Source organism: Oreochromis aureus, linkage group 13, assembly GCF_013358895.1.
Source record: "Oreochromis aureus strain Israel breed Guangdong linkage group 13, ZZ_aureus, whole genome shotgun sequence".
NCBI classification, from domain to species: Eukaryota; Metazoa; Chordata; class Actinopteri; order Cichliformes; family Cichlidae; genus Oreochromis; species Oreochromis aureus.
In genome coordinates, this window is record NC_052954.1 from 10,413,379 (window position 1) to 10,434,429 (window position 21,051).

General features: G+C 39.7%; 1 protein-coding gene across 1 annotated transcript in view; it reads right to left on the bottom strand.

Annotated features, from left to right (window-relative positions):
* cdh23 (cadherin-related 23) overlaps nucleotides 1-21,051 on the bottom strand; it is a 189,346-nt gene that overhangs the window by 160,208 nt on the left and 8,087 nt on the right. The window contains exons 2-3 of the mRNA XM_039621895.1: nucleotides 16,117-16,210; nucleotides 13,235-13,309 (exon numbers count right to left, since the gene is read on the bottom strand). Coding sequence (XP_039477829.1) covers nucleotides 13,235-13,309; nucleotides 16,117-16,201 — 160 coding nt within the window. The 5' untranslated portion in view covers nucleotides 16,202-16,210. The remainder of the gene's footprint in view (nucleotides 1-13,234; nucleotides 13,310-16,116; nucleotides 16,211-21,051) is intronic.

Genomic DNA, 21,051 nt, shown 5'->3' on the forward strand with positions numbered 1-21,051 from the left:
CATGTTTTCCAAAGCTGTCCAGTGGGCCAGATTGGAGTTATTGCCAAGCCAATTCGTGCCCCCGGGCCTTATGTTTGACACCCCTGGATCACATTGTTATAGCATCACATTACTCCTAATTTATTGTTGGAAACTTTAACATAACTTAGCGGCAGCAGCCAAGCTCGGTGATCTCTCTGGGACTTCGTCCTCACCAGACAGGTGTACCGTAACAGTTGCAAAACTACACTCTGGTCTGGACGCCGCCTGAGCATGTCTGATCCCGGTCAGCTCCAGCTCAGTTAGGTTTAGCTGACTAACTGGCCAAGTCAATGCCAGCTGGACTTTGTCTGGCTGGGCAGAGGTACAACCACAGCTCTATCTTCAGCTTCTCTTTCTCTCTTGCTCTCTCTCCCTCTCCCACTGTCTCTCTCTCATGTCCATCTGCTGTGAAGCCCTCTTGCTCTCCTTGCCTCCTCTGCCAGTATCTATTCCAATTTCTCCATGTGTGTATCACTTTCACATCCACGTTTTCCTTCACCCCCTTATTGCTTCAGCCTGCCTCTTCCCTTCCATTAATCCTTCATTCTCTCGTTTTCATTTTTTTCCTTCAATATTCCTCCAGCACTTTCCTCCCATGATTTTTTCCCCCCAATTTTTCTTTTCATTTCTTCTTCTTTTTCCTCCACATCACATTTCCTATCTGAACTCCCACTGTTTTCTGTGTGAGACAGGTAACAGCTGGAAATACAAAGGTAGAGAGAAGAGAGGAGATGCACATAGAAAATAAAGGGGACGGGACGGTCACTGTCTGAAAAGCTTGGCTGAAAATATATTAAGCTGACCAGTACAGGACTGCAATGCAGACATGCCAGAGCCTTAAGTGTGTGTGCGTGCATGTATGTGAGTGTCTGTGTATTAGAAAGAGAGAGCATGAGTGTGTTGAAGAGCATACCCTGTGTGTGTGTGTGTGTGTTTGTGTGTGTGTAAACGCATATGTCCAGACTGTTTGTTACGCTGCAGCTGAATTTGCCACCATCACAGTTTTTTTCCCTCCATCCCATAACACGCCGCAGTTGTTTTATGGATTATAAATGAACTCATTATCTGTAGTGCTCATTAGCTTTAGGTCCTAATTAGCCAAAATTAATATTGTTTCCTGACAAAGACATTGGCACTGGCAAATTGGCAATTGACCTCTTTGGTCAATCTGGGGAAAGGGACATAGTGATGAGGGGGGGCATAACCCCCCCCCCCCCCCCCAAAAACAGGACAGATCTGGACAATGACAGCTGCTCTGGTTTATTGGTTTGGGACGCCACCCCCCTCCTCCGTGTCATCCTCAAACTCGCGAACAACAACAAACTCATGAACAAAAGAACGTCTCCTTCAGCAAGACGCACTGTCATCACTATCACCCGAGAACTGTGACAGGTGTGGGTTAAAAGTGAGCACAAACAACCTCGTATTTTGTATGGTAAGTGTGCGAGGCTGTGCAGGCATGAATGCAGGTACCTTACCATACACAATGACTGACAGCGGAAAAGCTCTGAATCTGTAATAAAAATAAATAAATAACTGGAGACAAACCACCACACAGGGAGACAAACAGGAGAGAACAAAAAAAACACCAACCAACCAAAAATGGGGGCTAAAAAGAAAGGCAGAGAAGACAAGCTTGCCTAATTCCTTAAAAAAGTGATCCGCACTTCTAAGTAGGCCTCGCGTCACACATCATCTCGGCTGTGAGATAAAAGAGACGAGTTCTATTATACTGCAGTCACTCCAGCTCACCACTGCACCAACGTGAAAAACCACATAAACATTACAGGATACAGATACAAACACACTCACCTGGCCTCTTGGCCTTTTATGGAGCTTACAGCAAACACGCACATATTTAAAAGAGACAAATACTTAAGAGCTACCGCTAAAGTCACTATGTATGAACGTGCACTGAAAAGGCTGTAGTGGTTTTTCATGTGAATGTAAGTATACTGAGAACATAATCAGACCAAAATGATTAAAATAGAGTAAATCGAAGAAAGCACATGTGAGCCAGGGACTGGTCTACAAAATGGGGGACAGAGTGCAGGCACCCCACATGTCAGTTAATTCCATCTGGCACCAGCACAATGGCCTTTATGAGAACAAATGTCAGCTTTCAAGACAAGGACGAGATAACCTTTCTTCATAGAATGCACACCAGCCTCTGACGACCCAACGGTGATATTACACACTGCAAGCGGCTGGATATAGGCTGATCTAGCATGTCATCCAAACAATAATTTGAAGGTTTAGCAAATATCTTGCTCCAGAAACGAACGCATTTTTGCGGTAAGTAAAGCAAACAAAAACCTAGTACTGTTACTATCGCAACTTTGATGCTGCTGATGGCAAAAATGAGGTGTTGCAAAAAATGTGCACTAAACTCAAATCCTTTGTCTCAGCTGCAACTCACTTTCTTCTATCATGCTCGGGTAATTTTCAGAAAATTATCCCAACCTAGTTAAGAGATTTTTGAAAATCGTCTCTAGTGGTATTTGAGACCTTCTGAGTTTCAAAGACCATTAAGAGTTTTCCATGACATTTAATTTCTTGTCTTTTTTCGAACTTACATCTTCTTTATAATTAAAAAGAAGGCCTTTTTCCGTATGCATAAAAAAAACCCGAGCCTATCTCTATCAGCATTTGAGTCACGACACTAACCGCCACACGCATGTCCATCTTCAAAGGAGCAAAGAGAAACAGCAACAGATACATTCTCACAAACACACACATGGAAAGAAATGCGCACACATATGCATTCCTCCTCCTCAGCTTTCCTGCACTGGAGCAGAGAGAGGTGGTCGCTGATGTGAAACATCAATTTCCAGGTTAGCTGCTCTGCGTGGCTCAGGCAGGTATCAGCCGTGACCCACCTGGGCCAGATAAGCAGCTGCGAGAAGCTGATCCGCCATCCAGCAATGCACCCCTCACTACAGGAGAATGGGGTAACATGTGCACACACACAAGTACACACATACACACGATCAAATGCATAAGTAAACAAAACAGTAAAACCTGAACAAATAAGTACGTTTGAGGAGAAAAAATGAAAAAAAAAAAGAAGCTAAATATAAAACTACATAAATGCATAAGTGCTGTTCAGGTGGAAGGCAATTCCTCTGGATGGAGATTAAACTGGGTTTAAATCCGAGGCATTTCATTTGCACACACACACGAACGCATCAACAGACTGAACTTTTTACCAAAGCTGATATCTTCGGGTACTGATTGATGACTTTGATGTTCCCCCATCTCACACTCTAAACTAAGTGACTCACAAGTAAGTGTCTTGTCCAGTGACACAGATTAGTGTGTCTAAATCCTTATGCTGTATATTCCTCAAACTCTAGAGACCCGCATACAGATGAATTTCATTCAAACCTAAATTTCATTTGGGGTCTAAATATGATTATCACTGTGTGAGAGCCCAGCTTCGATTAGTCAGCTAATCTAACAACTGCCACCGTCGCGGTGAGGCCTGTCAGCTGGGCGCTGGGCGCACTGGCAGCGCTGCTCAACCTGGTGTCGCAGCACATTCCCACAGACAATTTCAATTAACTTTTACAACCCTGAGAAATATCTCACAAACAGCCTACAGTTATTCACACTTCCGCCGCCTTTGTATTTTTCTCAACGTTCTTGCACTGTCTGGTCATAAGACAAAAAAACCCTGTATGGAGCAGGGCACACCAAAGAAGCAGTATGCTTTTAAAGGAGATAGGGAGATAAAGAGAGATCACTACACTCTGAAATGTCTAAGAGTCCAACTCTGAGGAATTACTGCTAAACAAACCTTAAAAAGGTTGCTGACCTGTGAAGATGATTCAGAGCATGACAATAAACACTTTTATATCACCTCCACAAAGGCCTGTTTCAAGGTGAGCCTCGATTGACCAGGAATACCTACAAAATTATAAACAGTCGACAGTAATCAGGCAGTGAAATTAAATGAAAAATTACAGTTGAGCTTGCCGAGTCGTACCTGTTATTCAAGTCAAAAGTGACATATCAGAGCCAATCAAATGTGCCCTTTCTTGATATGATGGTTTAGCATGTAGAACAGGTTGTTCACCAATTAGGAGGTTGGTAGATTGATTCCCCAGCTATTGCAGGAACTTGGGTATATAAAAACATGCTGGTCTGAGGTGTGTAGTAAAAAGTGCTTTGGGAGCTCAGAGTAGAAAAGCACTTTATGAGTACCAGTCTATTTAACATTTACACTGCAGCATAGATCCAGTTTAATACCTCCCATAGAAAAAGTCTAGACTGTTGGAAATATAGTTTTAAAGGTAAAACGTTTGCATTAGAAATTTTCATGCAGAACGCAGGACACCGCTGCTAAACAACAGTATATACAGACAGGAAAAAGAAATCACTGAAAAGACAAACTGACAGATGTTTAAATATCTTAAAATAAAACTTCCACTGATTTTGTTAGGTTTTTTTTTTATGTTGTTGCGACATTATTTCACATCAGAACATGACAGATGTGCCCAGGATTAAGTTGGCTAACTAAGGCCAAACAGTTCTATAGTTAGTTCATAGTAACTTTGCTTCATGCAGCACTTTTCAGAAATAGATGGTGGAAATATTTTGGGGGGAAAATTTTGTGGTTGGCAGAAGTAATAAACTGTTACTTTTAAGAATGACGTGTTTTAAAAAACATCATCTTAACATGTTATTATGGATTAACAATCCCAAAATGTATAAAGTGGTTTAATAGCCCTTATACTTACAGATAAAAGCTGTTATTCTAAACCAGGTCTCGACTACAGTTTGTCAATGAAATATATCAAATTACTGTACATCAACTGTTATTTGAATGGTGAAAATTTACAATGTTACTTTTCTCCTGGATAAAAATTAAATATTGAGTGGTTTGGAGGGCACATTCCTGGAAAACATGCAACGTGGCTGCACTGGAAATACATACTGTGGGTAACATTTCACTTCACCACACCACCAGTATCATTTATCATTCCAAACTGAGTAAGAGACAGCATACCGTGCGGGCAGGAAAGCAATGACGAAGTCAGATACTTAGAAAGAAAAAAGACGAGTGAAAATTAAGTGTGTTCACGATGCTTAGCGTTCGAGAAAACGCGGAGGCAATGTTGCAATGACGACCAGTGTGTTAAGCGTTTGCACGGGCCATAATAGCGCTCACATATCACGTGCTAGGTAAGCGCAGACAATATAGCACAGCATAGCGTCATGATGGATGGTGTGTTTGCAGACACCGCTGAACCGTGGACCCCATTATTTCCTGGGGGAGGAAAGGGGGAGCAAGGCACCACCGGGGAGAGATAAGGGATGATTGACTAAACCAAAACAGAGGTCCCTCTTGGATGGCAGTCTGCTGGCATTATTGGTAAGCCATTGTGGGAGTCAATGCAACAGCTCAATGACAGCAGCGAGCTGTCACAAGATGTAAAAAGATCAAGTGTATCCCCTTCCTAAACTGAGGTAGGCGAAGACTCTTCATGTGGAGAGGAAAAACTTCCAGTCATTAAGAATATCTCCCGGACATGTTAGGACTCATCTCCTGCCGAGATCGGATGGTTCAAACCTCAGCAGGAAGGAATACTTCACATCTGCAGCTGGTAGATAGGATTTATAAAACCAAGACGCGCATGCACAGCCAAAGACACAGTCACTGTCGTGCACAAAGCACATCCACCAACTCAAACTCACAGTGACAGATACAAAAGCAGTTGCCAGAGATTCAAAAAGAACACATACACAGCATTCTGATTTGGCTAAATGAGGACTAAACGTGGGAGTAAAAACAGACCAATGAGCTGCCCTGCTAGGAGTAACAATAACAAACATCTAGAGCATGCATCCTGCCGAGAGATGGTCCCCGATACCAGCTAATATGCTAAAAACAACTAAATAAACACTCGGAGGAACTTCTCCTGTCATTTTCTCCTGACAGTACCCTAATTACCCTTTCTGGTTTTTTTTAAATCACTACTCATCTTTATTTACTTCTTCTTTTATGTCTTCTGTTTCTGTTCCAACATACTTTGTCCACAGAAAACACAAAAGACAGGCAAAACATTCCTGGGCGTGTTCCAGTCCTGTTAAAGCCCTCCAGTGTGTTGAGGTATTTAATATGTCAAAAGAATTAAGGGTTCACAATCGTTCTAAATGCTTTTGACTATGCTTCCCGATGAGCAAGTAAAAGATACAGGGAAAGATAGACCCTTTCAAGGCTAACACTAAATACTTGAAAACATAGCAACTTTCTTGAACTCAATGTTTTTCTTGTTTTTTTTATATATTTAAATATATATTAATATATTTAAATGTGACAACTGAGATTACTTTAGAGTACTTGTGAGCTCTTTGCACCACCTTGAAAATGTGTGTTAAAACTGTTAAGATGTTAAGATTTTTTCTGCAAGAATGGGACAAAACCTTAAGGTTAATATTATTCAGCAGGTTTAAAAAAAATTCACAGATAACTGTTAAAAGCATTACATCTTTAAAATGTTACGCATATTAGATTCCTGCTTGATCAAAAATAGATGTTGCTGCAACATAGGTAAAATCAAAGTGGTGCAAAGATAATTTTAAGAATATTTATGATATATATTTATAATATACAGTATATATACAGTATATTATAACATCTATGTGGTAGGAGGAGCAGGTGTTAGTGTTAGGAAATGCTACAGTGTAACTGGAGCCGTAAAATGAGAGAAAATGTATTGCTGGTTGATGCAGAAGCTCAGAGCCAAAGATGGGGGAGTCTGCACCTCAGTCAGTGGTTCACACCAGTAGTGTCAGCCAGGTATGAGGTTTTTCTCTCCAAGCAGGTAATAGTCTGGCCAATTATTTGATCAGCAGCAGAAAAAAAAGCAGTCCTCATCTCCAGCCAGGTGCAACAAATGGGGAATTAGATATGATTTCCAAATGCCTCTCAAGGAAGAGAAAAGCCTCAAAGGAGCATTCATGTTTCTTTAGTCATTTTCTGAACATTAAAATCAGTCATGTCTGCTTCCCAAGAGATTTTCATTGGTGCAGGAATATGGTTCAGAACACTATAGTGCTACACTGAAAATATTATTTTCAAGGTAGCACAACTGACCTTGGAGTCTGACTTATCTTTCCAACAAATCTTAACAAAAGAAAGTCATTTGCACACTTGACTAAACATCAATACAACTCAGGAAAATCTTTAAAAGGATAACTTTAGAATTTGTACTGCCGTAACATAAGACAACTGAAGTGTCAATAAAACATAAGCAAATTTACACCCTTTTTCAGGGCATTCATGCATCCCTAAATCCTGTTTCAGTGACTCTAAAAATAATTATATATAATATATAATAATTATTATTATAATAGGAATAACACATTTTAGTATTATTTTCTGACAATGTGCTCTAATCTTATATTTTGCCATCTTGTCTATGGAAGTGAAAACAGAGTTAAAACATATTTAAATGTCTGATGTTCCTGATGCTATGATGCCACAGTGCACACACACAGAGACCTCACATGCTTCGACAGCTAGGTTTGTCATGAATAAACGAGACTTACTTTGCGTCAGCAGAAAGAAAATGAAGATGTAATGTCACGACACAAATAAATGATGCACAATAATTCAAAATACATACTTGAAACATTAGTTCTGATAACACAGGGTTATTGCTGTGTCTGCTCATTTAATCTCTATATTCTCTTGAAAATCGTTAGCGCTAAAAGAGGTTAGACTGCTAAGAGATTATTAGCTATTTTAGCTTTCTGATCCAGTTTATTTGCTAGCATACTGTTACATGCCAGACAGGGAGCTGATGCACTTTTTTCATTGGTTGTTTGCAGTAAATAAAGGGAAGGACAATGTATTAAAGGGAAGAAAGAAACTTCAGTTAAATTTCTCTTTCTTCCATTATTGTATATATTTGTTTTTCTTAAAGAAAAGGAAAATTGAAGCTAAATCCAGATGAGACCAAGTCACAAGGAGGTTACTTCATATGTTAATGGCCAACAGCAAATTCAATTAAAATATTATCATATGTTGATTTTAATCAAATTCTGCCTTTACTGGGTTGAAATTTTTTTTTCAGTATTACATTTATCTTTTCATTGACAGCACAAGGACACAGAGGAAGAGAACGAGAGCAGGATGGTGACAGCAAGAGAGAGAGAGCAAAAAGTAAGAGTGGACATGTAGTCAGAGTCAACCCCATAGTGATAAATCCAAGGTATCTTCTGTTTTGACCATGTTACCATTTTTATATCACTTAGCAGTGTGTGATACTCTTATCAAATATGGATTCTCCCCAACCTGCTACTATTAGAACTCACAGTACAAATAGTAAAAAAAACCGATAGTGCAAGTACTCTATTTACATATCTTATTTACATCAGCTATCTGTTATTTTCTACTTGAATATAGAGTTTGTGTAACTCAGTGCAGAGAAAGAGGGATGAGGATGTAGAGAGAGAGAGGACAGACCAGGATCAGGTGAAAAACAATAACCCTTTAGCCAAAATCAAAAATCAAAATAAATAAATAATTTTACATGCATTTTATTGATGTAGCACACTTTAAGAACTGGAAGTGGACGTTCTAAACAGAACATTACTTCATGTGAATGATAGCATATTTCAGGATGCATACTGTAGTGTTTTAGATGGCTACCAACACACTGAAGTCACAAAGTAATCAAGTACAAATCTATCTCTTAAAATTCTTGTACCTGATGCCCTGTGCTGAGTCAGTAAATAAAGGTATAGTTTGTATGAGTCAGAAATAAAAAAAAATAAACATAAAGGCAACTATTTTACTATCATATTCAATTTAATCCAACTTTATTTATATAGCACCAAATCACAACCTGCCATGACCTGTTTAACACCAAATTTGTCTATGCTGGTTCAAACACCTGCTTTTAGATGTCAGATAAAGACAACTCTATCAAAAAGCATTGATCCAATAAAAATAAAAACCATTCACATTAGGACACCATCAGCCCACAACAGCCCGCGAAAATTATAAATACCGCTTTTTCAACGCATGCGGGCAAGCTGACAGAGCCGATCAACCGAATTAGAAGGCTGAGAAAGAGACAGCGTCCAGAAAACAGAGAGTTGACAAGCCACAGTTAATGCAGAGCGTGCTTGGCAGCTGACAGTGGGGAATTGGCTGGGGAGAGTACACAGACATTATCAACACATTTAGGGGAAGACTTTAATAAGTTCTTCCTTGGGGCTACCTCTTGCTCTTTAATTATTATTGAATTGGGTATGCCACAGAGCTAATTAAAAGTGCAAGGTATTTACTGTGGCAGTCGAAGAATGTGAGGGTGCAGAGGAGAGCAAGAGAGAAACGGGAGAGGGAAGAAGTTGTGACAGAAGGTTGTTATTTTAATTGTTTTAATAGTGTCCTGGTAATGGGAGATGCAGCTATGGCTCTACATCTATCATGCAGGACTAAAGGAGAGAGGGAGGGGAAAACTGTGATTCGAAGAGCCATGCTTCAGGTCTCATTTAGCTTCTTCTAAAATCAGACAGAAAACATGTGAAAGAAGAAAATACTAGTTTGGCTAATAGAAAACCTAGCATACTGCTTTGCTGCTTTTTGAAGTCATATATGTCCATATGTGATCTATAGGAAATAAAGACTTTTTTTTCTCTTCAGGTTGATGATTATAATGATTAACTTACAATAACTCAAAGGGTTGCTTCAGAAACAGATCTCCTACATTCATGCAATCAGCACAGCCAGAAACTTATCTCCTGTTGTTCTCTTGGACCTCTGAGGCTTCTCACTCCCTCAGTAAAAAAAAGAAATGATTTTGAATGAATATAAAAAAACCTTACCCCACATAAATAATCACGGATTGTCATGACGTTAAAGCCCGAGCCAAATTGTTGAACAGAACGAGGCGGCAAAACCTTTTGCTTAATTGGCATAAACTACAAGACATGCACCAACCTTCCCAGCAGAGTGTGGAAGTTTTTTTTTTCTACAAATGTTGTGTTTCCACAAGTTAATTACTTAGTAGAGAGCTTAATCTGCCGAATCAGGGCAAAGTGGATTAGGAGATGAGAGCGTTTAATCAAAGTGTTCTCTCTGTCTAATTACACATCCCATTTCCTGACACAACACACACTGTTATCTGCCACTGCATTTAAACATCAGCTCTTCTGTTTAGCTGCCCTCCCCTCCAAGAGTGAATGATCCCACTGCCTGGATGTGACAAAATAAATAAATGAATAAAAGTCACTGAATGTGAACACATGCAGACTCAAATGAAACGGACATGCGCGCACAAACACACAGACGTGCAGAGACTGAACATAAATATGGGGAGGATTTGGTTCCAAACAAAACACTGAAATATATGTTATCACAGGTATCACTGTATAACTGTAGTGTACAGCAGACCACTAATACAACATAATCACGAGCATCGTTCATGCCAGGGTGGGCAAAAGATTTCTCCTGGGTCCTCCTCACTCGTGTTTTAAACTGAAATTGTTCTTATTTTTGGCATGAAAAACAATGGAATCTCTGTTGGACTCAAAATAATCAGTATAAGGAGATATTTGCAGAAGAATGTGTAGGAAAGAAACAAGCTTTCTGGTTTCTGTTTGCTTGTAGACTGATTTCTGCTGACCAGTCATGCTTGAGCAGGCTTTGGTTATGCACAAGTTCGTGTTTGGTGCAAAAAGAACTGTAGTTGCTGAAATATAATCTCAAAACTGTCTATCATCTGACCACAATTTTGCTTCCTAAAAGCAAATTTTTATTTATTCACAATGGTCAGAGCACGTAGCAGGAAGATTTGGCTCACCGACTATATTGGAAGCGCCCACAAGTTAGCCGTTGTCCCCGGAATCATTAGACCAGCCAGTATGTTGACAGTATACAGTATATGTCACTTGTGTGAGTTCACACCAAGTCACAACCTAATCCCACTGTGTTACATATGTATCTTCAGCACACATCTGCGCAGCATCCTTCAAACACCTTGTGCCAGTTCCCAAATCAAATCCCTTGCTGCTGAGAGGAGGAGAGAAGTGAGTGAAATATCCATGTTTGGATGTGTTCCCTCATCTGCCTGATAAATATTGTATTGAATGTGTTTTTGCATGCTGTACGAAGGCATGAGGATACTGACTTAGAGGCCATGTGCTGAAGTTACCGATCTGCTGAAAAGACAAGGCCAAAAAAACGGTGTTTTAAGTGTCTCCATGGGCATCCATGTACAGCAATTTTCCTAAAAGGCAGGCTGTTTTTCTTGTATCTATTATACTAATTCTTGGTGTCATCTCAGACAACCCGCTCGCACGAACCACTGTTACACCACCACAATGACTTAATCCAGCAACCTCCATGGTAACCGAATGTAACCAATCACAGTGGCTGAGGAAACCTGATCATTGCGCTCAAGTTGAGCAGTTTGGCTTCCAGTCAGCCAGACAGGTGCTCATTTACGTTCATCAAATTTGTGTGAAAATAATGGTCTAATGAAGTACAGAGGAACATATTAAGTTTTGAATATGATTAAATCGCCTCCACTGTGCCCTGAAAGGCCAATTTAACACTTCTTTATTCTTTGCACAATCTTTGCACCGAACCTTGAGATGAGAAAATATGCGTTTTCTTTTTCATCATGGCCTTTTATTTAAATGAAAAGCAAGCGTAACGTCAATCCAGTGCAGCTGTAATTGCTGCTGTACACCTACACCTGTAGGTGTTTAGGTTGAAAAAGAATCTTAAGGTATTATTCACTAGGTCACATCCTTTCCTCACATAACACACCAACATTTGACTCATAGGCTCGCGTGGTTGTGTGAGTACATTTGTGTGTTTACGTGTTTATGAATTGGAAGGCCTCCTAGAGGAGGACATCTGCTGAGCTAATAAACGATAATCTTGACAAATTGTCACTGTCTGATCATTCAAGCCGGCCTCACAATCACATTACTGAGTAAGCCATTACAGACCGGGCCAAGGACATGACTGACAGCTCTCTAAACCAATGCTGTACCAAAGCCCAGCTGCTTGAGAGGAGGACAATAATTCATGGCCTAAGAGCAATTGGAATGTGGAATGGAGTAGTTAGGGAAATTAGTAATGCCACCCACTAACATATCCATGCCCTTCACTGGTTAGAACAGCAGCTGAGTTTATGAAGAGATGGCCTTCCGCCAGAACCGGCTTTGTCCTTTTGAATAAATATGGCAAACCAGGCAACGGTGTTTGAGGTCATGATGATGCAGATTTACTGTAGGGCCTACTGTGGGATACAGTAGTCTGTCCTGGCTATAGTACAAAACATTTAACTGAGATGATGACACTGGAGATGACATTGACAGCTTGATGGTGCATTTTAAAAACGCAAGACAATGCCCGTGACATGTAACCACTCGCAGAAAACAGCTCTCAGGTTGTAGACATAAGTGAACAATTTAAGACTCAGGCTAGGAGTGTTGACAGACTGGTAGAGTGTAAAGGTCATGTGATAAAAAACAAACTCCTAGAAAATCAATCCACTATAAAGGATTTTAATTCCAAGCCACTGACACCCTCAGAGATGATGAAAAGCCTGACATCTTCAAATTGCCCTGTCAATCACCACAACCAACAGAAATGACATGAAAAAAAAACGAGAAAATAAATACAGGGTATAATAGATCCAAAGGAATTGGGCTCAACTTAGTACCTGCTCTTCCCCCAAAACTAGTGGGACATGTAATGAGCAAGATTATATTCACACAAAAGTACCCAATGTGGACAAGTTCTTTCAGACATCAACATCAGGAGGTGAAAAATCTCAAGCATCCCAGGTTTCTGTTGTGCAAGCTAAATATTATATAGCAAAAAGAATCACTCAGACAACCAGACTCATACATATACACGCATCATGATAACGGACATCCATTTCCATCACTGTCAGCGTTTTTTATGACATTCCTCTTGATTTGCTTTTTCTTCTGCAGTTTGTATTCAAGGAAGAGAGGATGGAACATATCTGTGCAGCGAGTACAGTGACAAAGCCAAAACAAAGACTAACTTACTTTAGACCTTGTAGACACATCACATATAACAGTGTATCCCAGTGTTTTGGAGCCACAGCACATATTTTACATTAGAAAAATCACACTGCCAAACAAAAATGTCAAAAGAAGTATATATTCAAAATACGAAGTATATGTACTGAATTGTGCTGAATCTACTCACCAATAGGTGTGTCTTCATAGATGAGAAGGTAGGTCGAGAAAAAGTAGTTCAGGAAACGTGGTGGCTGGTTGGAGCCTTTGGGGAGAAGGGAGCAATTCAAGATACATTTCACATTTTTTTGCACGACTTGTCATAAAAACAAGAAAACGAATATTTTAGAAATCTATTAAAAACTTGAACTTTTAATCCCAGGTTAACTTCTTCTCTCAGAAGTCAAAAGTTTACCACTAAAACCATTTTTAATGTTCACGAATTTAAGTAATAACTGCAATTTGGCATTTTTATCAAAAAATAATAATGTGCTTTGCTGAATTTGAGAATTCATGAATATCAAGTGTTGCTCATGGTCTCTGATTGGTCTTCCTGTAATATTTTTGGACATAGCTGCTTTTGTTAAACCAAAAAATAAAAAAAGAGGCAACAGCATGTTTTGATTTGTCTCCCTCTCAAATATTTATACAGCAAACATCATAATATGAATGTCTATAAATCAATCTGCACTACAGCTGTGTGTTCAGTTCATGATGTTAGTCTTGCAGGCAGCATTAAACTTTGATTTGACTGCAAAATCTAACTTTGGACATTTTCTATTTTCCCACCATTTATCTTGGATTTCGTAATCAAAGCTTTCTTTAATAACCTCAAGGAAGCTTTTGTGCAAGATGGGTGTTTGGGTTTTTCCTGCTGTTCTGTTCCTGTTTGCTTCCCCAATCTCTCCCTCAATTTTCTCAACTGCTTATCCTTTTAGTGCCACCGGGTACCTGGAGCCTATCCTAGCTGTTAATGGATGTGGGCCGGGATACATCCTGGACAGATCACCAGTCCATCACAGGGCTAGTCTTTCCTCATCCTTGATTTTGTTATCGTCACTCCTCCAATTATCTTCTTGCCTGCCTTTTATGATCCAATCAGCTTCTCTTCCCAGTCTTTGATGGTGAATCGTTCATATTGTGTCTCACACGTCTACCACCTGTCCCACAGTCGCTACCAGAGTCTAGACTCCTGGGGTCCTGTCCTGAATGCCAAAATAACCATTTTTTATTATTATTTTAAAAGTATAAAAACTTTACATGAATAATTAATGACCTTCACTTTTTAATTTTAATGGTGCACATCTAGTGCAGAGTGTAGGTACTGTGGTATAAAATGCGTCAATAGCTGCACTTTTTAAAAATGGGTGAGTTACTTTTTAATTCCTTTAAAAAACCTCCACTGCAGCTTTATCTTTGATGTCTTCTCTTTGTATTAATTTTTTATGACAACTACTTAAATTTAACAAACAGAAAAACCATCTGCAAAGACAAAAGTAGGAAGATTTACATATGGGAGGGATTGTCCATTACAACACAACAGGTTAAAAGGGCCTGTTAAAGGGTTAATAGCGTCCCGTGTTTGGCGAGTGTTCTGTAATGTCAAAAGGCAGAGCAATACAAGCTGTTTTTCAGGGGGAAAGATCAGCGAACAAAGCTGATGGTCTTTGATCAGCTGAACAAGCCGGCAGACCACAGAGACAGCGAAGCAAAAGAAAGGGGAGGCCAACTTGTTTGAAGTGAGAGAGCTTGATAGCGTGAATAGGTGCTTTGAAAGTACGAGCTTTTTGTTCAGTCATGTGCCCGTCTGTGCAGAAGAAGATGCTCATCTCTGGCTTGCCTCTAGCTCTTAAGTTCCAAGAACATGGAGCGTGCTTGACAGGGTTTGAAGATGGTTAGGGTGAGGGTTAATAAGCTCCTGTCCGTACCTGTGGTTTAATTACTGCGAAGCATTACGCCAGGCTTGGTTAAAGTAATGCGGATTGATTACAGCTACAAAATAATCACAATGATGATCATAAATCCAATTTGCTGGATCAGGGAGGTAATGCTCAAGAGGAGCACAAGGTCAGTGTGCTAATGGGGTAGTTAGAAGAGGCAAGAGAAAGAGAGGGATTTAAAAGGGGAGGAGAAGAAAGAGGGAGCAACACGGAAAGAAAACACAAGGTGCGAGGTGATAGTGAGAGGTGAGAGACTGGAGGACTCCAGAGAAGGAAGGTCTTGATAAACTCATTGCGCTTGATGGAAAGAGGCTGTGACATTCGCTTAATAACTTTCCACGCTGCTTCAGCGCTACGCGTGATTGGAGGTGTCTCCTGCCTGTCACCGAGAGACAGTTACCATGACGTTCCACAACAGCGGAGCTTTCTCTCGCTATATCTGCCCCCCCAAAGCCTTCATACTCAGCAAGGAAGCAAACCAGACATTTTTTTCTTGGTGGTGCTTATGGCTTAACTATAATAATGTGAGACATTATGCAAGAGACAGTGGGGGAGAGTAGAGCAGGAAAGCGTGAGCGAAGGAACGATAATGAGAAAAAAATGGGAAATAGGATTGAAAAGGTGCACAGGCTAGAAAAAAGTGTGGGAAAGCATTTAGCACGGGGAACAGAGAAGGAAGCAGGACAACTACTCCTGCTATCAACCTAACTAACATAAACTGGCATCTTCCTGTTTTGCCTAGTAACCGATAAAGATACTAAAAAACCCATAGTTATTCGTGATGCCTTATTTGACTAACAAAGGTAGCTCTACAGTTAAATGTTGACACCACATACATTTTTTAAAGCCTTTTATTCTGGGAAGTTTGACTGATTTAACACCTTTTCAATTATTCAGTTTCAAATTCACACTGTTCTACATATTCACAAAAATAGCTGCCAACTAAAACCACAATTTGCTACTTTTTATCCACGGTCATAAATCAAACTGAAATGCATGCACTACTGCAGGGATTTATGGTAACTGTATAAAATATGCAGCATAAAGACCTTTCCCTAATAACCAACACTCGACAAAATGAAAGTCTAGTCTGTGGATTTACAGATCCTTATTCTTCGCAGCCAGGACTTACCTTCACAGAAAGAGTGGAGAAAGAGGAAGGCAAGGAGGAGCTTGGCGACTGCCATCCTGCCACCTAAACCCACACTCCTCGACATCACCTGCACCTGATAAAAGACAAACACAGAATACAGACAGATTATTTTGTTTACCAAAATAAGGCCTGATCCTCAGTATATCAGTGAAAGACAACATTTCATCCTCAATTTTACAAGCATTTTCTTGGGTTAAGCCCAACAAAAAAATGGCAATGTAATGTAAAGTCAGTTCTCTAAAAAAAGAAGAAGAGAATTTTCTATTGTGGAATTGTTCTTATTTTCAGTGTTTATTTCCAGATGAATTCAGCCAGAAGTTCTTAATGGCTTTTAAATTTATACTGCTCCAATTTAAGTTACCACTTACTGTTTATAATTATTATTATTGGACTGCTTCAGAACAATGAATAGCTTGAACCCTTATGGCTGTATGTAAACGACATGTGGGTGTAATGTATTTGAATTATATGACTGGTGCTTTAGCATTTTTTTTACATTATACTTGTCCTATTTCAAGTGGTGTCTGCAGTATGTTTTATGGTGAACCTGGTGAAGCCCACAAGCTGAAATGTGTGTGTCAGATAAAACAACTGTCCTGTACACTACAAGTATTGCTGGAGCTCTCTAGCCATATAAAACCCCAACACAAGCACAGGGTATATCACAAACAATCAACTCATTTCAAAGCGCTTTAATTCACCAGTAACGATCACAACACGTACTGTCGGAAAGACCGTTTTCGAGTTTCATGTGGTTGCTGGTACAGTAGGTAGCATAACAATAGACGTGGCTGCAGTGTCTCCAGACATGCTCGCAAAACTATGGGTAGAGTTTGACTATCGTATGGACATATGCAGTGCAGGGGACACACTGAGCACTTCTGAACATTAGTTTTGTATGTTGTCTGTGAAGGTTCTCAGTCATCCAGGTCATCGTAGTCAAAGGAGTTTGCAAAGAAAAGCGTCTGGACTTCTTTGAGTTGCTTGAAGACGTTTCACCTCTCATCCGAGAAGCTTCTTCAGTTCTAAGGTCAAATGGCCGAGAGTCCCAGATTTAAACCCAGTGGGAGTATCCCCCCAAAGAGGGACAAAGGACCCCCAAACTCCTTTGACCAGTTTTGTATGTTGAACTTTATGTTAAGCCATGTACTTTGAAATGTACTTCTATGTCCATAGAAGGTCATTTCAGCAGGGCCTCACAGGTAGGCAAACTCATTTGGTGACAACTTAATTTCTGAGTGTTATCTTTCCAAATCCTCCTTCTCCCTGAAGCCCACTGTGCCATCGCACATGGTAAAAATGGTGCAAATATGGGGCTGTGTTTCCTTCATGTATCTTACAGCAAAGAATGGCAAATGACTAAAGAGACACCAGCGTAAGAAGCATGGATATACAATTCAAATGCTGCTGTTGTGCCGTTAGAGGTGTACTCTATGCAGTGGATTCAATTCCAACAAGGCAGCTAAAATTTACAGGTGAGTGAGAAAGAAATTTAAAGTAAAGAATAGGCTGTCATTGTTTATTGTATAAATATGTGTGTGAGCGTATTTGTATGTGTATATGTCTTGATTTTAGCTATGCATGTGTGTCCCTTTCAATAGGCACATTTGTTTTCATTTGGATTCTAGTTTCCTCTGCATTATTATATTTCAATTCCTGTAACAATGCATTCTGTATAGCTGTCACTATTATTTGTTTTACCTCATCCCTTCATCCTTTCCTTTTTCCCCCTTTTACTCACATGAATTTATCTGTCTGGGACCCTGAACACCTGGCGTTCAGGGGAGTTTTGTTTTGAATCCGCCAAATACTGACATTTAGTCAAGACCCCTTACTGCCACATCTGAACACACTGGGCAATCCTTCACTGCAACAAGTCCCTGAACGTCACCATGTAGGACGGAAGTCCTTTAAGGCTGTCAAAAGAGGTTTCCATGATCTATGACAACCAAACTAGATAACCAAACAGTAACTGAATACAAAACGCATCAGTATCATTATTTATAAAGGCTGATAAATTAAAATTTGATGGAGATGGAAGAAACACCCTTCAACCATCTTAATGTTGGATAGTTTTTCCACCAGAGGGCACTCTGCAACTTCCCTGTTGGTAACACAGTTGTAGAATAGCAGGAACACAACAACTAACTGATCCAAGCAGACAGTGTGAACAAGAAACCCATGACCCCTCACAAAAGTATTTTTAAACTCTACAGTCAAGTAAATAAGTGCACATGACAAGTATTAGGGAAATTAGTTTATGTTTCATGTGTCTGATAGAAAAAATAGCGGTTAATAGTATCAGAATATTGCATATTTAAATCATCAAATATTGTTACTGGTCTTAACTGGTATTTGACACAATGTGTCAAACTTGTTAAATACAACACAGCTGGACCTAATGGTGAAATGTTTCTTCTTGATGCTTGGGGCTGATCAGTCTGAATTAGAACTATCAATAAAGCCATTTCCCAGCTGTCTACTCCAAAAAGATCTTAAGAAATTGTACACAGAGAAGTGAGCAAAGTCATTCAGTGTATTTTAATTCTTTTTTTTAATCCCTTTAAAGCACTTTCTATATGTCTGCAGTTCTATATAGGATCAAGTCATATTCTATTGATTCTCTTAGAAGAAAGGCAAATGCCTGAAAACAAAAAAAGACATCTTTGTAAAATATTATTGTTGTGAAAGATATAATTTAACGCCTTGAAATTTGTACCAAATATCTGTTGTGCAATATATCATTTTTATTTACCCTGTCCTAGATATTAATGGTGGATATTTACATTGCTGTCTGAAACACATCCCTCAGTCTATTACCTGCACACACACACACACACACACACACACACACACACACACATAATCCAGACCCTTACTCAGTCTTCCTCCAAATGCTAACGGACATTTCTGAGATGACAAATGGGTGAATATGACTGACGGATACTGGTCGAGACTGACACATTAGATCTGAAAGCGTTGGGAGCAGCCATGGAAAATAAAAAAAAGTCTTACTGCATCAGCATCGCTGCTGTGACCTGGATGCAGGTGGATTCATTATTAAACATTCTCACAAATATGCATTCCTCCAAAAGTTGCAGATGGACAATACTGTAGCTGGAGGACGAGGGAATCTCACACATCGACCTGCCTCCTGTTTTATCTATGTGTGTAACCTGGATTGTGCCTATCACTCCAGGCTCCTATTACAGCCTGCCTGAGGCATAAGCAAAGTAACCAGCTGCTAAGTACTGCTTTGAGCAAATGACAAACTTGAAAGTTATTCATAATAACTTAACTCTAAAAATTCAGTAAAAAGTGAAAAACCATGCATTATTTAAATTTGGCAACCTTTATGCAGTGATCTTTTGCAGGAGCACACTGTTTCTAGTTCTCCGGTCTATGCTAAGAATGTTTCCTGTCAAGGCTGTGACCCTTTTACTTAATTTTCATTTCTGTGAAGAGACAAAAGTTGCCGCGAGCTAAATGCGATGAGTAGGCTTGGTAGTGAGCAACGACTGGGTTGGTCCAGCCAAAGAAATTTACACATAAACACACTGGAATAGTATGATGCACCACAGCTCAGGTTGGTTCCAGAAAAAATGTTCTACCTCAGACCCCTCAGGACATGCTATGACTCCATGATAACAGTCTGACCCTGGGGGACAAACTCGTGGCGCATAATCCTCAAAAACAACAAGCATACTCTTGGTTATGTTCCTGCTCCTGGAGCCTGCATGCTTTTTGAACTGTAAAGACTGTTGTGGAGTCCCCATGTCATAGCACGTAATGCCAATGATGAGCCTTGATATGCAGGTTGGAACTAATTATTAGAACCTTTTGGGTAGTGTGCTCCCCAGGGAGAGCAGATAACAGCTACGGGGCCCCAGAGTTCCTGTTCCACACACTGGTTATGGTTTGGGAAGCATGATAAAGTTTTAATGATTAGCTGCACTCACAACAGTAATAACATTTAGAATAATGCACTTTTTCTAAACTTTTAGCTATTTTTCAAAATTCCTGTTCAGAATTTAAGATGACGGTCTGCATCAGCCACTGATTACTCCTATTTTTATACCAACATATGAGCCACAAGACAGTTAGTGAACCAACAAACTAATACACTGTAACTGACATACTGCTGTCAGCATGTGCTGAGGTACACTCAGCTGCTCCTGCACCTTGCGGGGCTCTCGTCATTCATCCAGCTGTGAGAGAATTTATGCAGCAGCAGATGCCAAAAGCCAGATCCATGTTCACTTTCTCTTTCTATAATGAATTACGACCATTTATGATCTCACATAGTTATGACAGTATTGGCCTCATTGTTAGAAGAAGATTTGACTCTCTGTCTGATGTTCACGCCTCTGTCAGCCCCTCAGCATCTACAGTATCTGCAGTGTGATTCTTTTAGATTAATGTGGTTTTGATACATTTTGCCTTTTGGCTTTCAAACCTTGAAACTTTTATAGATTATTACAGACATATTACACATGTTTACATATTATGGACAGCATGTCTGTGGTCAAAGCAATAAAGTTACTTTCGAATATACATGGCCAATCTCCCTCATTGAACTGTAGACATCAGAAATAGGATGATTTTACATGTGTTGTTTTTATCTGACAACAAATAGGATGAGAAATGAATAAGTCAAAACCGACGTTCAGAACTTCAGCCCCATGTTTCCTAATTCTGTGATTTTTTTCCATTTAAAACATATTACTGTGTGTAGTCACACTATGTGTATCATGTGTGTTGTCGTAATACCATGTGTGTTGAATCTAGCCTGTCCAGTCTGAACATGGAAACATCATGAAGGAAAAGTCAAACACTAGCCGACTGCACAGCTCAAGCATTGTGTTCCAACGAAAAATGCTGCGTCCAATCTTTGGACACGTATTTGGCTTTAGC